Genomic DNA, 20,631 nt, shown 5'->3' on the forward strand with positions numbered 1-20,631 from the left:
AAGTACAGAAGCCTACACTCCAGTTAGACAACCCCTCACAGACCATAATATCACTGGCAGAAAACCATAAAGCTATAACTCCCCCCCCCCAAAAAAACCAACAAAACACCAAACAAAAAACCAAACCAAACCAAACACATAAAACCACCCTCATTGTTATGAAGAATCTCCTCCCTACATTTAATTCTAAGGAGAGAACAAATTTAAATGCACTGTGAGTTCTGCTGTCTTCTCTCTGTACAAATTAATGCAGGCTCATCTATCAGAATGCATTCCAGACAACTCTGCTTTATGTTAAAATGTACCAGACATAGCCAGAACTGCTGCAGGAGCTGCTGCCTTAAACTGTGAGGCAGGAGAGAGACATTTACGTTTTATATTTGTTTCAAATCTAATTGTGAAACAGGCAATAATTAAAAAAATAAACTTATTAAAGATCACTAAACTGGATGCTGCTGCCTTTGTTGGCTGACCTAAAAACTATTTTAACCGTGATGGTTCTTCTCGCTTCCTTTACATTTCACAAAATTCAAGTCCTTGTAAGTTTTCTCAAAAAGAACCCAAACCAAAAATAACATTTCATAAGCTGAAAAGGTTTGAGTGTTGTGATTTTTAATTTTCACTGACAAACTATGGATTTTTTTTCTCTCTTCCCACCAAACTGTGCAGCCAAGTTGTCTTTATTATATGCCAGCTGGAAATAAACATTAGGGTCCTTTTAAGTGAGACAGATATCTGGGCACTCCCTGAGAAGAACTGTTAAGACATCAATCTTATTGGAGATTGAGGAGCTGTGGAAAGACAAACCATGTATGGAGAGACCACCTAAAACCTATGGAGTGGATGAGCTTCCCAAGTCTGGCAGTGGGCAAAATCAGCATTAAGTACTGTGATGGGGTATTTTGTTTACTATTGACTACAGAATGAAGTAAAAGATGCAGTTAGCTGTGTTAGTGTGAAGTCAACTAGAAGGCAGGGAAGATTTGCACCTTCCTTTGGTTAGTCCATAAGGGTCCATAAGGTGCAAATGTACCCTACCTTCTACTAGAAAGAAATAAAACTGAAGTGTTGAGCATCTCCAGCACACAGATGGCACAGCAGCCCAAGCCACGTCATTATTTATCCAAGCAACAATGTGAACACCCTAAGGAAGAGAGGTGAAAATTAAAAGCCAATAAAACAGTGACTCTCAGGCTACTTGCAGACATTAAAAAAAATGCGGTGCTTTAAATTAAACTCTCTGCGCTTCTGCATCAAGCCCAGCACATACCCAGAAGAGGCATCACGTTAGTTGGACCCAGCTTGCCCAATGTCTGTATAGATCAGACGCTTTAGTGGGGCTTTATGGCACTTTTATCTAATAGCTGATTGAATCAGCTATTAAATAAAAGTGCCAAAAAAGTCCCACTGATACGTACAATTTATACAGATGCTGTGCAGCTGGGTCAAACTAATATGCTGCTTCTCCAGTAAAGCATGGGATTTTTTAGTTTAATTTTATTGTTGTTGTTTTTTTGTGTCTGTTTTGTTTTTTAAACATCTGCAAGCAGCCTCAATGTTTTTAGACTCAAGGCACCACTTGTTAGTCTCAAGACACCCCTCAGAAAATGCTGGTGCTTAGCTTTCATCCATTTTTGACTACAAAAAAAAGTAGGGACTTTTTTCAGTTCAAAGAACTCAGAAAAACCACAAGTCAGAATGCTTTTGACACACTGGATTCCTATTTGAAATCCCTGGGTTTATCCTGTGAATCTCTTGTAGGTATCTGTGAATCTGCACACCTACGAGTGTTAGTACTGCATGGCATCCCTGAAAGGAACTTGTGGCACCCAAGGTGCTCCACCACCCTGGGTGAGAATCATGGTTCTAAAACAAGGGGACAGAGAATAAAAATGGCCATGTCAGCTTTAATATCATCAACAGAAGGGTGCAGAATATAGGAAGCAGGCAGGTAAACTTTAGAATATACCACTTAAAAAGGCTCCTTCAAACAAATGCAGTTTAGCAGACATAAAATATTAGATGTATTACTATTGCACAGAGGAAGAACACCGCTGTTGTTAGGTAAACACCAAAATAAAGTCTGTACAAAGCATGTCTTGGAAATGGGGCTAGATTCTCAGGGGAGAAGTTGTTCTCAGCGATTATGTTTGACATGTCAACCTACTCCCAGCCTTGGCCAAATTATAATGTCTTGTAAACAACATCAGGCAGTCAGCGTTTGACAAAAATGTCTCTAGATTGTTACCTCCAAACAATTAAACTGTACTTTTAATTACTAGCTCTTAAAAGCACAGGTCATATTTACTTTGAAAGCTTTTGTGTTTCTTTTTAAGAAAGTCTTCAGGCCTCTGATGTAAATACAGTATTTGTAATCAGTTAACCATGTTGCATATAATACCCATTATAAACCCTAGAAAGATTCTAATACTATAAAAGCCTAAGTCAGTCTGTCTGTCTGTCTGTAACACTTTATTCATACTCTGATTGGCTGACAGAAACAGCCAATCAGCGTGCTCCAAGCATGGGCATGCACCGCCATGATTCTGAAGCCATGCCGAGGACTGGACAGAGGGTGGGGGAGCCGAGCTCAGCCCCACTCCCTGCAAGAGGCAGAACAGTGGCAGGATGGCACGTTAGGTGGTGGTACTGCATCCCAGCCCCACCCCCATCATTCTTGATGGACAATTGGCTAGTTTATTAATAATAGCATGGTTATGGATAATCTGACATACAGAATTTCTTCAATTCTTTGGGAGTTCTTCCAAAAGGTACTGTGCTGAACATAAATTTCACAGATTTCAGGCTCCAAATTAATAATGTTTACAGTAAAGTTAAATTAGTTTACCCACAGATTAGCACATTTCCTGGAACATTCTGGTGCATACCACCACTCTGCAGCCATGAACATCAGGCTGGGAAGAGAGCTCTACATTGCTTTATAAATCAGACCTAAGCAAAACTTGAACTACAGAACATGGTGCAGCTCATAATTATCTGAATGAGAGGGCACTCTTTTATACCTAGCAAGATTGGCTACTCCTCAGTCTTTAAAAAACAGGGTATTAGATATTTATTGCTCAGGAAGAGAAAAGGGGACGGAGGAGGGAGGGAAGGGAAATGATGAGCTCTGCTAATTTATTTTCAACCACTAACTGGAATCTCAAGAAACAAAAGGATCCAAAATTTAAGACTATTCACATTTGCACAAATGTGAGGCTTCCACTGATCCCCAGAAGTACCTTGTGACTTCCTTGTATATGCCTAAATAGATTCAGTGAGACAATTAGCATGAATGGCAAAACAAAATAGATTTTAAAATAGGAGCAAGTAGGCCTTCTCAAATCATCTTTGGTTATCAAAACATTCTGAAAAACTAGAAATAAAATAGACGTCTTAATACAGTTGAACTGTTGGTAAGGCTTTTCTATATTTTTGTTTCCTTTTTATGTAAAAATAATAAAAGCACATGTGCCAAGATAGTGCATAAGAGCAATTCTTTATACATTTATATTAAGTGCTGATACAGAACCTTTGAAATAAGAAGTGACAGAGACCATAAATGCTGTAATTTGGTAAAGGGAAATATAGTTTCCATTTTTTTTTTGCATAAAAACATATGCAGACCATAATGCCACTTCTACTTTATGGATGAAGCTAACATAGGATCATTGGAAAGTAGGATTGGAAGGGAACTCACAACAACATCTAGCCAAGCCCCAGCTTAAGGAAGGATCATCCTTGAATAAACTAAACTATCCCAGCCAAATGTCCATCTAACCTTCTCTTAAAAACTTTAGATGATTGAGAATCCAGTTTCTCTAGGTAGTTGTACCAATGCTCAACTATCCTCAGAATCAGAAAGTTCCACCTAATCTCCAAATTCAGTTGCCCTTACTTAAGCTTGAGGCCATTGCTTCAAGTCCTGTCTCCTACTACAGAGAAAAGTCCATCTCCATGCTCCCTATATTAATTACCCTTCAGGTACCTGAACACTTATCAGATCCTCCCTGCCTTCTCTTCCCAAGACTAAGTGAGCCTAGCTCTTTTAACCTTTCCTCGAAAGTCTTGCCTCCCAGGCTATTAATAATTTGTTGCTCTGTGCTGGACTCTTTCCAAACTGTCCACATCCTTCTTGAAATAAGGCCCAAAACTGGACATGCTCCAAGTGAGACCTCAGCCAGTGCTGTATAGAGCAGCAGTCACTTCCCTTTTGACACTCTTGGTAATAGTATGCTTCTGGCCTTTTTTTGCAACAAGATCAAATTTGCTGGCTCACATTCAGCTCATAGCCTGTGAAGCCCTGCAATCTGGCCTATAGCTCTCACACCGACTCTGAATATGGAAGTGGTCTCACTGGTGCATGGACTAGACCCAGCACTGCAGGCACTGCTCACTGCAAGTATAGGGCACGAGCTATATGCAATGCCTATGCCAAACCAACCCTGCGCACTGGTTTTGGGGCAGGTCCAGATCAGATTGTGCTGCAGCCAGCATGCAAAGTTGTCCAGTGGGGCACTGCAAGCAGTGCATGCCCTGTGCCAGCCCCTTGTGCTGTGAACAGCACCTGTGGCACTGGATCCAGCTCGTGCACAATATGCCAGTCCTGCTATGGGGCTTGTGCTGCCTGTGATGTGTGGACTAGATCTGGCACCACAGGTGCTGCCCATAGCACAAGGGATATGCACATATGGGAAATTTAGAAAATCCAGGGCCCCTGGAAAATTTAGAAAATTAATATTTATCTGGCTGCCTGTCATGTGGCCCTCAATGGCTTGCCAAAACTCAGTAAGCGGCCCTCCACCTGAAATAATTGCCTGCCCCTGCTTTATACGAATTCAAATTATGCATTGTTTTCCAGGAACTCATGCACAGCTTAAGCAAGTGAAACCTGTATATTAACAAGGGTTGTGTTGTTGGTTATTTTTTTAACAAAGTGCTTTATTTAAATTTGAGGCAGTATGTTGAATAAATGCAACATGATGCTCATGAACAAAATCCTGGGTATGCTAAGAATTCTGATTTGCTCTCAGAGTCAATGAAATGTTGCAGGCTTTAGAAAAGTCTTCAAGTACTGCAACACACAAGGGTTGTAAATCAGTGAAGAAGAGTGAAGTAAAGTTTTAAAAACATCCAACATTTGGAAAGGATTTTTATAATAAAGGTACTGTATTACATCTTGGTTTTGGGATGTAATATTCCATTTAACTAAAGAAAACATTTAAGATCTCACTAATATATCAGCCTATTGACTGCAGAATATGTAGAATCAGCATGGAGAATATGATTACTAAATGACTGTAAAATGGATTGGAAAACCATCAGCCAAAAAATCAGCAAGACATTTCTGGCATGGCTTTCTAGTAAGTATTTCAATTATCATACCTAACAGTATAAATGGATTTGTGGAATGTTAAATTTTAAGTTTTCCTTTGGTTATCCAGAAGTCACTACACTATTTGATTAAGAAAGTTTTGCTAATGTTTTTCCAGTTTGGTCAGAATTAATCTTAAGTTAAACTCTGTAAGATTTATAACTTACCATTCCCACACCCTTAAGCTCTTGTCATCAGAAGTACTCACAAACCGTCTATTCTCATCCACAAACACAATGGTATTGACAGCTCCGAGATGCCGATCATACTCCTGTACAATCTCCCCACTACGAATGTCCCACTGTAAATTAAACAGCTGGAGTAAGAGACACTTAAGTTTTACTGCATTTCTAAGCATAACTATAAAATTTCTAGCATTTGGTAGTTTTAAGAACATTTATTTCAGCAACAGAATATGAAGAAACACTCATGTAAAACAGAACTAAAGTTTTTATATTCTAGTTATGCAAAAAAAATTTTAAGCTTCAAAGAAAAAAGATCTGCTTTAATACATTTCAGGTGAAGTGTAAGGACTGGAGCCCAGAGAACATTTTTATAACGTTGAGGTTTACCTGGACAATTTTCTTATCAGACATTCCTGCTACAAAAAGATTTTGTTTATCTTCATCAGGATTGAATTTTACGCAGTAAGGGACTTTCCTGTTTGTGAACCTGGAAATACACTGCCCTGTGAATAAACAAGTCATTCAAAATTTGGTTAGTTTATAAGTTCTGTAAGCTCTTTTTTATGGTTGTTTCTTATTACAACCACTGATGAAAGTCACCTTTGACACTTAGGGAAGTTTTTGTTAGTTTAGATCAAGAGAAAAACAGAAAGCACATGCTCTTTAATCTGTTCAGGGAACAGAGAACTGGGCATTACCCTACTTACTCAAATCCAAGACAACCCTGAACTTCAGATGACCACAAATAATTAGATTCTATACATCAAAAACTTATAAATTTGTTATAATTCTCCATATATAGAATCTAATTAGTCATCTTAAATTTGTCTCCCACACTACTGCAGCAGGGAAAGCACTGGCAGGCAGGCAGGCAGCGGGGAAGGCAGCAAGGGGGAAGGGAGGGATGGTTAAGCAGCTTAACGCTTGTTGCCTATCCCCCCCGCACATGCCTACCACCTCACCGCTTCTGCTCCAGGGCCATGGCTGGGGCCACTGCCTCTTATCACCACGTCTTACTCAAATCTAAAACAAGGGGCTTTTTTCTCCCCTCTTAAATGCGGAACCCCCCACTCATCTTGGATTCAAGGAAAAACAGTATTTTGCAGACTACCTCCCCCCCCACTGAAAATTACCCTCCATTTCTACCACTGTCACAGGCTCTCTGTCCAACTGGCCATACCCTGGACTTGATTCTAGTTCACATGTCAATTTTAGGACATCAAAACCCAGCCATCATTTCAGGCAGCAGCCAGAGCTCCTTAACTTTGAAGGAGATTTTCTCTTGCAACAAGACAGACTACAGGTCTGGGAGCAAGACTGTGGTTGACATATTTGTTACTCTCACACAACAGAATTTTCTAGTTGAAGGGTAAGAGACCAGGCTGGCTCCTGAGAAAGCCCCAAATCATGGAATTAACTCCTCGCTTCCCACTTTAGGAACAGACATTTCTTTTTTTTACCTTGCCTTTTCTAACAGGTATATAGCAATCTGTACACGTACATCTACTTTAACAAGAAAACTTTAAGTGCTCCCCTGCAGTCTTCTCCTGTAGGACTGGATAGTATCACACATAAACAGGTGTTGGTCATGCTGCTTAATGCACTATTAGAAGGTGTTCAGAGACTGCCATAACCAGCATGGTATAAAAACCTATATAGAACAGCAAGGTGAAGGCATATCTAGGGAAAGTAACTGAAGCACTAGTAGAAACAAGAGTAATTTTGACTTGCACTGAGCAGTTAGGTGACCAAATGGATAGAATGATAGTAAACCATGTGCATCTTATCTGCATTAAATGGTATTTCACCACTACAGCCATCAGAAGATAAAGGAAACTTCTCTTCCTCCTCCCAGATCTAAGTTATAGCCTTGTGAGCCAAGAAGCAGGAGATGGTGAAGCCTTCTAAGTTATTTCAAGGGTGGCTGGCTTTGGTCTTGTATGCGTTTTAGGCAGGAGGCCATAATTTGGCCTTCTGCATTTACTACCAGTGATGGTACAGCAGTAGAAGAAATTACAGTACGTCTCTCAAAGACCACATTTAATTTACAGGATTCAAACTTTTCTCTCTTGTAAACAGCAAGTTTGACACATACTGACAATTACAAACAAACCTGGAACCCTCACAATGCTACTGTAACAAGTTTAGTTTTAAAGGGGAGAGCCACACTTCAAAAATACTGAAACCACATTTAACAAGGAGCACCAACAACCACCGTCCACTACCTGTGGGGTTCAGCTATTTCAAATAGTTCTAAAAACTCAAAACACTACGATGGCACTGACAGTTTTACACAGCTTCCTCTTCTCTGGAGTCCCCCTACTCTGATTATTTTGAACCTACTGATAAGCTGCTTTTATTCTAGGTGAAAAAGACCTTAGATACATCTACTGATAAAATGGTACCTACAGTCAGTGCGAAATGACAGAAGAGTAGCTACTTACACAACTCAACTCAGGTTCATCACATAAAAATATGGTTCTTATTTGCAACACCACATGAAAGTAAAGCAGTCTTCAGCTTAAGTATTTAATATTTACTAAGTACCACTGGTATCCTTGGAACATCAGAAAAGCATTAAGAACAATGCTTCTCAGTATCTAATAAGATTTTAAAGAGCGCATTATTTTTTTTAGCTGCATGATACTCAGCATTAGGTGAATACTTATTTCCAGAAATCCTCTGAAATGAAAAAAAGATACTAATCTCGCAAAATAAATTCAGTTGATAGTTACTGTTCTTCCAGATCATTGACATTTTTTTTTAAATCTGGAAGAATCATCTTGGAAGGGACCAAAATACACCTTCCAAAAATATAGTTTATATAATTTGTTAATTTCTATGAGCGAAATTTAGCCAAATCTAATTGGGGAAAAAATGGTCCCAGTATTACACTTTCCAGGCCAATTTCTAGCACAGTGTTAGTTTTCATAGTCTGCCAAACCTTGCTATCATAGGTTTTTAATTTCACAAAAATGCCAAAATAAAATTAAGTGCATTACAAGCAAGAAAAAATTCAGAAAGAGAGAGAAAATTGCTCTCCCTGTACTCAACAGCAGCAGCTTTCAAATTGTACAAGCACATTACAAATAAAAGAAAGTCATTTGGCTATTTAAAACAGCAGTACATTGTATTCATGGCTGCTACAAAGATTACCAAACTAAAATGCTTATGAATTGAAGCCTACCTGTTTCAGTGTCCCAGAGTTTAATATAACGGTCATATGCTGCACTAAGAAACTGAGTCCCAGCATTGTTAAAGCAGATGTCTCGAACAGCTTTACTGTGTCCTATGAGATAAAAAGGGCTGGGTAAGAAAAAAAGCTAGGAATTATGGTTCTGACAAATGTTACCACAGCTAGAATGTAGATAGGTGACAAACCGAACAAGTGACCTGTCAAAAGGCGGCCTACTAGACCTCTTCTAAGAAAAAACACCCTGCCAGTGGTGGAATAAGAGGGGTCAATGTATGCCAGAAAGTCTGACTGCTGTACTACCACAGCTTACCCTGTAGCTGTAATGCACGTGTAGAGAAAGCTTATACAGCTGTAATCTTTTTTTTTTTTTTTTTTTTTTTTTTTTTTTTTTTTTTATTACTGTGTCATGTAAACCTGAACTGAACAAGTATAGACAACACAGTGGTAAACCATCAGCTCCCACTAGTGGAGGTCATGCAACAGTGGGGGATTTACTAAAGTCTACTGCAAACACAGCTAAGCTGGAAGTTACTTTGTACTGACATTAGGTGTTATACTGAATGCTCAAAACTAATTAATCCAACAATTCAGATAGCATGAGTATGTGACAAGAGCCTGCAACATAATAGAAAATAAAGAGATAATTGTTAACATTCAATTTAGAATATGACCTCCAAAACACTGCACTTAAAATTCAGCTTAAAACATAATGTTGATCTCTCAAATATACTAAAATAATAGGCACTGCATATTCATTAAAATTGGCAAGAAGCACTTTAAAAATCTACCTATGGCTTGTTGCAGCCACAATGCTGTACAAGTTCCCAACATCAGTTTCTAAAAGATAAAAAAGTAAGGAAGAGCCAACCATTAAACACCATGGTAGTGATGACTAAAAAAATGGTATTTAGAGGTTTGCTTTAGGGAACTGGCTTATAGGTAAATGAGAATAGAATAATGGTCCAGGGCAATGGCAAAGGTCAATTGATTTCTAAAAGCCTGTCTGTGACAGTCTCCTTCAAGGCCCACTGTGTCTGATACAGGCAGGCATCAAGCAGACACACAGGCTGGAAAATTGAAGACATGTACCACAGTGTTTCATAACATGAAATAAAGGACAGGTCACAGGTTTGCCCAGGTCACAGTGACCAGCTGTCGAGCCCTTGGGATTTCAGTTTTGGGGAACAGACCAAATTAGAAGACCAGGAAAGCCCAAATTAGGATGAGTGCACGTGATGGGTTTGCGAAACAAAAGAATACGCTAACAGGACAGAACATGGACAGTATGATGACCACGAGTAGACCAATCAATGATGCCCAAAGATGAAGAGTCATCAGAAAAAAAGAAAGAATATAAAAGGAGGAATTTTGGAGCAGCAAAGGGTTCCTAAGAAGGGAACCTGAGGACACCATGGATAGAGGACATATCGCCAGCCCATCTCACCTCCACCCCCTCACTGGGTGGAGGATGGGGCTTCAGACTTTGATCTCCAGGCTGCTGACATCTGATGTTGAAGAGAGAACCTCAAAATAAAGCTCACATACTGGCCAGATGTACCTTGACTCTGTGAGCCCTGGGACTGGGTAGATATTAAACTGTTTGCATTATTCTTGTCTGCTGTCACTGTGTATCAATAAAATTCACCCATTAATTGAATGGAGTGGTCATGGTCTGCCCGGAACAAGGTATCTGCATCATAAATTCAGTTCCACTTGGTAGTGGTTCTGAACCTTTTTGTACTCAAGGCAGACCTCTCAAGACTACAAGCACCCCTTGGAAAAAGCTAACTCTTAGTTTTGACTCATTTTTCGACTATATAATAGAGGAACTCTTTTGTTGAGAAGACCTCAGAAAGACCACAGCAGGTCAGAAAGTTTTTAAAACTATGAACTTCTATTTGAAATTTCTGGTTTTATCTTGTGAATCATGTTTACACACCCAACAGTGCTAACACTGATCACCACTTGAAAGGATCTCAAGGCACCTTGGTTGAGAATCACTGCCATAGGGGAATTCAAAACACAAGATGCAACCTTGGAATATGCTAGAATTCAGTGGTGGCTACAATATATATTAGGTACCTATCTTTGTACATACGGGAAATACTTAGATGAGACGATTCTTCACAAGTCTGCCAGAAAAATGTCAGGATGTTCTACTCAAAGGCAACACCCTCAAGAGCCCTCTGAATAATCCTGTTTTGCCACTGTACCAGACTCATAGAGACTCTTCATTTGGAGTTACTAACTTGATTTAAAAATAAATAAATATAGCCAGATTTCCATAGCAGGAATGTTCTGAAATTATAGTTCAGAGATCCTTTTGGGAGGCATCTACTTTGTGACTCTATTGGCGCTTCATGTAACAAAGATATTAGGTAAAAGGCACTTAATGCTGCTCTCTGATGTACATTTATTTGAATGATGTTTTACAAGCGTTTCTACTTCAAAAAGTAAAACCAGTGCTTATATACTGTAGCCAACACTGCTAAGCTGTTCATAACTGTACTCACTAAAAGGGCTCTGTTAAAAAGAAAAATATTGGACTTTTTATTTTTCATATTTAAAAGTGGGTCTTAAAGGGTTCATGGAAATTTTTCTGCTGCTTTTGCATTAGAAATCTAGTTCTTGTCTAGCCCAGAAGAATTTTATTTAAAATTATGACACAGAGAATGTTATCATATAAAAGTGTGCTGGGTGCATCACAGAAAAAGTGAGATTCTCCTCCGATACAGGTAACATCTACTTTAAGATGGGATGATGAGGCCCCCCCCTTTACATGTTACAGGTGCAAATAACCAGTTAATTCTACAATTACCTTGAGACCAGCTACATGGGCAAAGTACTTATTACACAATAAAAAGCTCCAACGAGCCATAAAGTTAGAACTTGAAAATGTGTACTAACTTTATAGCTGGTTGCTATCAAGCTTTAATTTGCACGTGGTTTAATTTACATTAGCAGCATCTCCCCTGTGGCTGGGGGACCTGTTAGCAGGGGTGCACATTGCCCAGCTGGGGCTGTGAGTCCCACAGCTGATAGGCACTCTCAGCACCAGCTGCTGTGAATTCTGGGTCCTGGCAGCACTCCACAGCTGCCAGGACCCAGAGCCCCACAGCTGCAGACACTATGTCTCCATGATATTCTTCCTAATGCTGGGACCCAGTCGCGTTCCAGGAGCCACAGGGCACAGCTACAATCTCCTAGCCCCATGGATGTGTATAACTCCTGGGATGGGGATGAGGGTGGAGAATGGAGATGTGGAAAACCCCAGTGGCAATCCTCCTGCCTTGGGGGTTTCACGAACTTCTGGGATAGGGGGAATTGTTTCACAGTGATGATCTCCCAGCCATGGGCATGCATGGGATGTCTTTGTGGCTGGAAGCCCCTCAGTTAAAGGGAGGGGCTTGTTTTTTTGCTGGTGCAAGGGAAGCCCAGGATTGGGCTCCCCCTTCACAAGCAATACGGCACAGTAGGATCTAATGTGTAATCCCACAATCGTGTTTCCAGCCATGCCACATGTGCATTTACCTGCACATGTAGAGGGGGCCTGAAGGGAGCAATAGGTAACAAAGTAGAAAAAAGCAAGAGCTGCATTTGATTCCGTTCTGGTTAATAACCCATACGTGATTTACGTATACTTTTCTTGAATAGTCTAAAAACACTAAGTCACACCGATTAAAAACAGTGAGACTCATGCACAAATGCAGCCTCTGCAACTGTCATTGCCAACATTATATTGAAAAGCTGATGTTTCTCTCAGATGCTTACATATACTTTATGACTCTGACCCATGCACCAAAGTGATAAGGAAGCTATTTTAATATACAAAGACTTCAGCAAAAAAAGAAAAGAAATGAAAAAGTTACCAATGAATGTTCGCAGGCATCTTCGTTCACCATATACTTCCCATAGCTTGGGATGGGAAAAAAGAAAATGAAGAGGATGTTAAAATGGTAAAACATTTAAGAAGAATGTGGTACAAAACCAGCTATAAGCATGTGAAACACCTTAAACTAATCTGACTAATGACAATCAACCTTTGGTAGATTATTGTAATTCTGAATTTCAAGACAGAAGTTTTCCAAACAATTCAACAGAAAGCAAAATATGGTCATTGAACTTTAAACAGCCAGCTCTAAAATTCTCATTTGGCCATTAAAAAAAACACAATTAAGTATTATTGTATGAGTACATACAAAACAAAAGACAACGGCAAAATGAAAATTCATACATTTTTCCAGTTTCATAGACTCAAAGCAGGAAATTTACACCAAAACCCTTCATTCCTGCCAACGTTTCAGTCAGTTGTAAAACTTAGCTTTGCAAAAGAATGTCTTCTAGTAAAAGCTGTCTGTAAGGGTTAACTTGACTTGTTGAACAGAGTCAATCCAACCATTTTTGGGGAGGGATTATTCAAGAGTAGGGGTGTCAAAGAGATATCTGGCCAATGGACCCCTATCATCCAGCCAGTGGGTCTCAATTTGGCCTGTGGATCAGCCCTGCACCACTCAAGACAGCCGGTGGAATTTGATAATCCTGTTTCAGAGAGGCTATATCTTAGCCTGATGCAAACTTAAAACAGAAGATGTGTGAACCATTTCTAACAGAAGTTCAGCTCAATTAAAATGCTGTGAATTCAGCGTATGTATGGAGAGATGTTTAGAACCAACTCACCTTAATTTTACAGTCCATGGAGCAAGACAGCAACATATGGCCAGAGAGTGGAAATAACCTGACTGCACTAACACCCTGTAAAGAAGGTTACAATTAAAAAATTAAGTTAAACTTGAATGTTTTTGAATTCCTAATTCTACTCCCTCTTTTCTAAAGTGTTTAGGGCAACCCCTTACACACCACTAAAATCTGAACTATACAGAACTTTTCCATCACACTTGCCTTTCAGCAAAGCAATGCAGTTTGAACAACTGCTATTGATGAATCAGCCAGGGGCAACCCCGATTCATTGCAACAGCTGTGTGCATACTCCTCTTTCAAAACCCAAAACCCCTGTTACTATGGCAATTATTGGGAAAGAAATACTACTTGTGGTTTTTTAATGATAGCTTTGACAAAAGATTATCACAGTAGAAGCTCTGCCTTCTGTCAGTCATACCTCTTTGTAATATACCCAATCCTTCACAATTGTGATTGCAATGGCTTTTATACAACAGCAGTGTGACCAATATTGAGGCCTCTCTAAGTTTTAGTACTTCTATCTCTGACCTCGTGAGAGATGACAACGGCAACGACCCTGGCCCTGAAAACACTAATGGAAATGTGAAACTTTACTCAGGTGAGCAGTCACAATGAGCAGCAAAGTGAAGCTTGCTACACTCTAGTAACAAAACACAGACGTGTAGATTGAAGGCCCATGTTTTAAGCAAGCATATTTGATTTCTCTCTCTAAATTAGGATTCCCAATTTCACAATTTTGTTGTTTCACAATTTCTTGGTGATTGCCTTAACAGGCTATTGGCTACTTTGGGGTAAAACTCTTTCCTTCCAACTCACTTGAGAAACCTTCCAGGTTACTATTTCAATGACAAAGACTGATACGTTTCTGCCAAGTGTCAGGTTCAATGAACAAGCATTTTTGATAAAATTGCCCCCTCCCTCAACTTAACATAATAAAAATCCCAGAGAGTTTTATTAAATGTATATACAAGGGACTCTTTGCACCCCACTTTCCACCACAAGCTCCCCATGTGCCTCCCCCACTACTTTTATTTCAAGGCACAAGACCAGAAGAAACTGACAGGATCTACCTTGGGAAACACAGGAGATGATTACTGCTTTTACCTCCCAGGAGCCCAGGCCAGGCAACTTTTACTTATTACCCAAGATACACAAACCTGGCAACCCAGACCATCCCGTCGTCTCTGGCATTGGCTCCATCATGAAGGGAGTTTCTGACTATGTGGACTATCCTGTGCCCATATGCCACTGGAGCTGTCAGGTATTTGAGGACACAACAATTTTTTAGGGAAACTGATCTCCACTGACAAGCCTCCAGATAACACCCTATTAGCTACCAGAGATGTTACATCTCTGTATACCAAAATCCTTCATAAGGACAATTACAAGCCACAAAGAACATTATCCCCAGTGAGAAAACTGCTTGTTTCCATTACATTCTCCTGCTTTGTCCTCGTATGCAACTAAACTTACAAATGAATAGCACGACCATTCATCCATCTGATGAAGTGAGCTTCAGCTCATGAAATCTTGTGCTATATTTATCTACTTTGGTTAGTTTATAAGGTGCAAATCTACCCTGTCTTCTTTCTGTAATACCCACAGACAAGGGTCTTCTAAATACACTCCAGCAACAGTTTCCCATGTCAGTGGCTCTCTATGCATCTCTCTCCAAAATAGCACCTCTGTGCCCCTTTCCTCCTCAGCAGTCTTTTTCCCATCTCAACCCTGCCAGAGCCTGTCAACATTCTCCATTTCCCTGCTTTTACTCCTTCTCCTGCCCCTTACCCTTCTTTGTCCTCTGTCTGGAAGGTAAGTTATTCAGGGTACCAACATTTTAAACTCTACTAGGATAGTGGGCAGAGATAAGATAAGAGGGTATTATACTATATGAGGTACTATATTTCACTAAATTTCAGATGCCCTAGAATTCATGGTGCACCCAATTTTTCAGACTCAGTTTCAGAAAAGAGGAAAGTATCCAACAGAGATATTGATAAGAATAACCTCCACAATGCATGTAAGAGCTTTATATAGAAAATCATCTTATTTGCAACCAACCAGTATTCCCTACCTTTGTATGTCCAGACCATACATGGATTTGTTTCTTTGGAAGATAGCATTTCTCAGGTGGTACTGTAGAACGGAGGTTAACTCCAACATCTTGAGGAACATGAAGATATGATCTTCCCTGGTAGTCATACATTTCTTTGACTAAAAGCAAAAGCAAAGTACTCAAACATTCAGCCAGCTTACACATTCAAAGATTTCACACAAACAACTAACTATCACAAGCATTAAGAGTATTCTTTGAAATGACCTAAAGAAGTATTCCTTGGAGTATTGTCCCCATCATTTGATACCAAGTATGTTTAGTGTACAGCTAAAGTTTTTCCAAATACTTTGTCCTGCAAACTTTTAAAGTCTGATCATCAACTTTTTTTCCTGAATTATTCCCTATCAAGAATAATAAAGGTTTTGCAGGATAAATGAGGTTCCCGGATCTCAATCCGCATCTCTGGAGTTGAGGCAATAGCAGCATTTCCAGTGATGTCAACAGGAGTTGAAATCTGGGTCTTGCCACTTATGCAACTCTAGTGTCTTCAATAAGAGATGAAACACATGGTAATTTATAATTTCTGACCAGCCCTATGACAGGAAGAGTGTATCAAAACACTGCTTAACAAGCCAGAAAGAGACCAAATTCTGCCAAGGAAGTGTCATGTTCCAAATGTCCTTAGACATTTCAAAGTAGAACAGAGCTCCAACAGTAGGTAATAATGTATTAACCAAAGCAGTGGCTGGGTAAGTGAATCTCTCCATTTCTGGAAATTCCCATGGCAGAAGGAAGGCTATCCAAGTGACCTTAATTATGGACATGCAGGCTATTGAATGTTTTAGGTAATCTCCTAAAATTGAATGTTAACTTGGAATTTGCAGCTTGTTTGTGTTTGAGAGAAGTAAAAGTGAACCCTTAAGGCCTTTTTGGCTGAAGGTTTAGATCTATTCAGCCTTAAAACTTCAAGTGAATTTTCTGCCCAAGAATAATTTTTCACGTTTGAAATAAATGATGCACATCTCTGCAAAAGGGATTATGATGACTTGCTAGTCACACACTTGTTTTCTCCAATATAATTCCACATAAAAGTATATAACAAGCAGTTCAACACTATTTTCTGCTGAACCAGGTACCTAATACAGCACAAGCTATTAATAAAAACGATATCTCTTTTATCTGAAGAGAAGAAAAAGATTCCAACTACATTTTTGCCTGCATGAGGGAATTAATGCCAATGAGGGGAGACCCACAGTTGATAGGCTTCTGCACTGAATACAGTATTTCAGTTGAGCATGATTATGACTGCTCCCTCCAAAACCTCATTAGCTTCTGCTCCTTATTTCTCTACCTTAGGGACAGTCTAATTCCAATTCCTTTTACATTTCTAAATTGGACACTCAGCAAGGCAAGGCAACAGCATGGCTGACACTATGTCACACATCCTTATGAGCAGGGCTAATCTAATGAGGTCTTGGAAGGAGCAGTCATAATCATAATCACACATTGTGAGCATGCTTAATTGAAAGGTATTAAGGTAACAGTAAAAGAAATCTCCAGAGGGGAAAAATTTGGATTAATGCCTGCAAGAAGTAAGGTAGAAATGCCACCTGTTCATATACCAGCTTCAAAAGCTTTAACAGTTGGCCTCAAACTGGTATTCACTACTATACAAAAGGACATTTTTAGGGTTTTAGTTTCTGCCCAGACTCTAGTCTAGTCTGGAGAAGAGAAGACTGAGGGGGGAATTTAATAGCAACCTTCAACTACCTGAAGGGTGGTTGCAAAGAAGATAGAGCTAGACTGTTCTAAGTGCATGTGTCCAGATGAGTGGTGATGTACGTTTCCCTGGGGACAAGTAGCAGTGGCCCACCTTGTGCTGCTGCTCCTAGTCCCCAGGGAATGCCCATGTCATGTGCGCTCTGGTATGTGGCAGGTTACCCTGAGTGGGGTAGGGGAGGCTGGGGCCAGCAACTGTGCTGGCCCCAGCAGCCTTACCTGGGCTCCTGGGGGCCTTTAGGAGCTGCAGCCACAGTAATCCTGCAGCAGGAATCTTGGCTGGCAGTTGGAGCGTGGCTTCAGCTGGCCGGGCTCCTGTTTTGGGTGATGTGCACTGCTGCCATGTGCTGTCCTGCTTTTTTTTGTCATGAGTTTTTCTGACCCCAGGAGATCCCAGGGTCATCTCACCCCTGTGCTGCCAAGTAGCAATGTGGGGGAACGCCTGCATATGCTGCGTGTGGTGCTGCAGACGGGTCCAAGGTGCCACATACAGCACATCTGCACTCATCTGGACGTGTCCAGATAACAGAACAAGATGCAGAGGCCTCAAGTTGCAGCATGGGAAGTTTAAGTTAGGTATTAGGAAAAACTCTCTTATGGGGAGGGTAGTAAAGCATGGGAACAGGTTACCCAGGGAAGCTGTGGAATCTATATCCTTGGAGGTTTCTAAGACCTGGCTAGACAAAACTTTGGCTAGGATGATCTAGTTGGGGAGGTTCTGCTTTGAGCAGGGGGTTGGACTAGATGACCTCCTGTGGTCCTTTACAATCTTAATCTTCTATTATTCTATGAATAAGCATAGCAAATGTTTGAGAGCAGAATAAGGAAAATGAAAGAAGATTATAAAAATGGCATTACCGTGTAATATAGTCTTTTCTTCTCCAGGCTTATCATCTTCCTGTTTACCCTTCTTCTGTCTCTTTGCTGTTATTTCATCCAACTCCTTCTGTTCTTCCTAGAAAAACAAGGTATTGTCTTGACTTTTTTACCCAGCAATTACCCCCCAGTGAATTTCATGACAAAATCCTGAACTGCATCACTATTTAAATTAAGAGAATTCATATGCTTGTTCAAAAGGTGGTTAGAAATACAGTAAAACCTCATTAGTTTGATATTGGAGAGTTTTTCCAAGTCATGGTGAACCACTACATCAACTACATTTCAACTTCCACTTCACTCCCACAGCTGAAAACTGCCTTTTTTGTCATTTCTGATGAGTCCTTTTTGTTTATAAGCCTAAATGTCCAGTAACCCTCACCAAACATCTGTGGAGATGAAAGGCTCCATTGCCCCCCTGCTCCTTGAGCTGTCACATGCGATTAGGGTGGCCTTGCTCTCCATAAGGTGGAGCTGGACAAGGGGGCCCCATGCCTCATCTTCATATACATTCTTGGAGGGTCCCAGGACTTGGGACAAGAACACCTGGTTCCAGTGATGAATAGGGAGCTAATTAGCAGGTGGATCCTTGGGGGGTAGGGGGAGGAGAGGAAAGAGGGCAAGTAACTGGAGTATACTTACTTACTGACCAGTGCTGGGCTGTGGGGTCATCATGGCTTGATGTGACATTGACTCTACTGGGGTCAAGTCCCATGAACCACATTATAATAAATTACAAGCCTTTTGGCTCTCAAATAACATCTTACGTAGCTTTCACTTTGTATAAACATAAGTACTCAAAGTACTTCCATGTATGCTAAAACTTAATGCACTTTACGAAAAAACTAAAATAATGATTATGCAATAGCGTTTTTCTGTTTAATGTTCTGTTTAATATCTGCGTGGCTTCTTGCACAAGCGAATCTGTACATACTGTGGCAATTTGCATATACGCAAATTACCCTGCATGGTCATTTCAAACTTGTTTATTTTGAAGTTGCTTTTTTTTGGTCCTTTGTACTTTGAATTAACTAGGTTTTCCTGTATGTTCATATTAACCTACATCAAAACAGCTTAGTAACATATACCCTGGAAAGAATTTTTAAAGAGTTATTTACATTCATTCTATAATATTCAAGAGTCAGCGACTTGTCATTTTTTCCCTTTTGCAAGTTAATGTATTTATCCATCCTTCCCTCCTGCTTGCTTTTTTACAGCAGCTGTCCTAAAGCCAACAAAATAAATTAGAAATGTCACCTAAAGCCTTCTTCCAAATACTCCAATCTAGAGCACTTTGTTCAAGTGTCTCATTGCCACAATGTTTCTTCTTGCTAGAAACAGTGGCTTGTGTGGATACACAGGACTGCTTCTGTAAGTGACTGCTGCCATTGCTCCCCAGTATATCAATAGATTGCTAACAATTCCCATCCTGCACTGATATAAGAAAAAAAAAAATGCACACTTCTGAAGGTTTGGCCACTTCTTTTTCATCCACGTATTTTGCCCACGGACCCAAGAAGCCATCAATATTAGATGCATCATTCTCTTTGAATTTCTTCCTTTTTTCTGTTTTCTTTTGTCCCGTTTCAAACACCGTTAAACCTGTAAGGAGAAATGTAGCGCTTTACATGCTGACATTTGTGTCTTCTTTAATTTCAAGAACATAGACTGCTGTTTTGGGTTTAGAAATGTAAATAAATATCCACAGGCAAAAGATGCTCTAGATTACAATGCTGCTCTACTCATGAAAGCCAAAAAGCTGGCATACCAAAACTAAATACATACACACACAAATTATAGATATGATAGATGGTTTGTTGTTAATTATTTAACATTCATGCATGAGTCATGATTTTTTGTAGGAGTCACGTTTATCACTATTACTTTCTGCAGAAATGAACAGCACAAACAGGCATTTTTAATTGCTTAATGCTTTACACACTTTGAAGTTTGGGAAAGTGCAAAAACCTTATTTTTTCTTAAAATAAAGTTCTCTATTCTGCTAGCAGATTTTTCGTAAAGATTAATCACCACAGAAAGAATGAGAATCCTCATTCATTTTTTCTCTTCTCACAATGAAGGCATAAAAAGTCTTGTCCATTTTAGACAAATTGCACACATATACTAATCTATCATGAATTGTTATCTTTTACATTTTTTTTACATTTAGAACTTAGCTTGCAGTTTTAGAACTTCATTGTTTCAATAAAATGTTAAGAAAAATACCACAGGCAATCAGAGTGACTCACTTCTGGATGTTAAAGCATATATAGTGCATACAAAACCTGTTGATACAATTATATAATCTGCTATTTTTAAAACTTCAACAACCTTTTACTGCTAGCAATCTAATGCATTTGAACTGGAGAGCAAGACTGAATAGAAAACAGAAGAGTTATGGACAATGTAACAGTGAAACCAAACAATATACCTGGGAAATGTGGCTAGGTCTTTTTTTTTTTTTTTT

General features: G+C 39.6%; 1 protein-coding gene across 1 annotated transcript in view; it reads right to left on the minus strand.

Annotated features, from left to right (window-relative positions):
• The window catches only part of CDC40 (cell division cycle 40), a 104,373-nt gene that overhangs the window by 6,042 nt on the left and 77,700 nt on the right, over nucleotides 1-20,631 (minus strand). The window contains exons 5-12 of the mRNA XM_019520103.1: nucleotides 19,627-19,766; nucleotides 18,147-18,243; nucleotides 15,528-15,667; nucleotides 13,433-13,507; nucleotides 12,625-12,670; nucleotides 8,747-8,848; nucleotides 5,947-6,062; nucleotides 5,542-5,675 (exon numbers count right to left, since the gene is read on the minus strand). Of these exons, the coding sequence (XP_019375648.1) occupies nucleotides 5,542-5,675; nucleotides 5,947-6,062; nucleotides 8,747-8,848; nucleotides 12,625-12,670; nucleotides 13,433-13,507; nucleotides 15,528-15,667; nucleotides 18,147-18,243; nucleotides 19,627-19,766 (850 nt within the window). The remainder of the gene's footprint in view (nucleotides 1-5,541; nucleotides 5,676-5,946; nucleotides 6,063-8,746; nucleotides 8,849-12,624; nucleotides 12,671-13,432; nucleotides 13,508-15,527; nucleotides 15,668-18,146; nucleotides 18,244-19,626; nucleotides 19,767-20,631) is intronic.

The sequence above is a fragment of the Gavialis gangeticus genome, unplaced genomic scaffold, assembly GCF_001723915.1.
Source record: "Gavialis gangeticus isolate Ggan-Ray unplaced genomic scaffold, GavGan_comp1, whole genome shotgun sequence".
In the NCBI taxonomy this organism is placed as follows: Eukaryota; Metazoa; Chordata; order Crocodylia; family Gavialidae; genus Gavialis; species Gavialis gangeticus.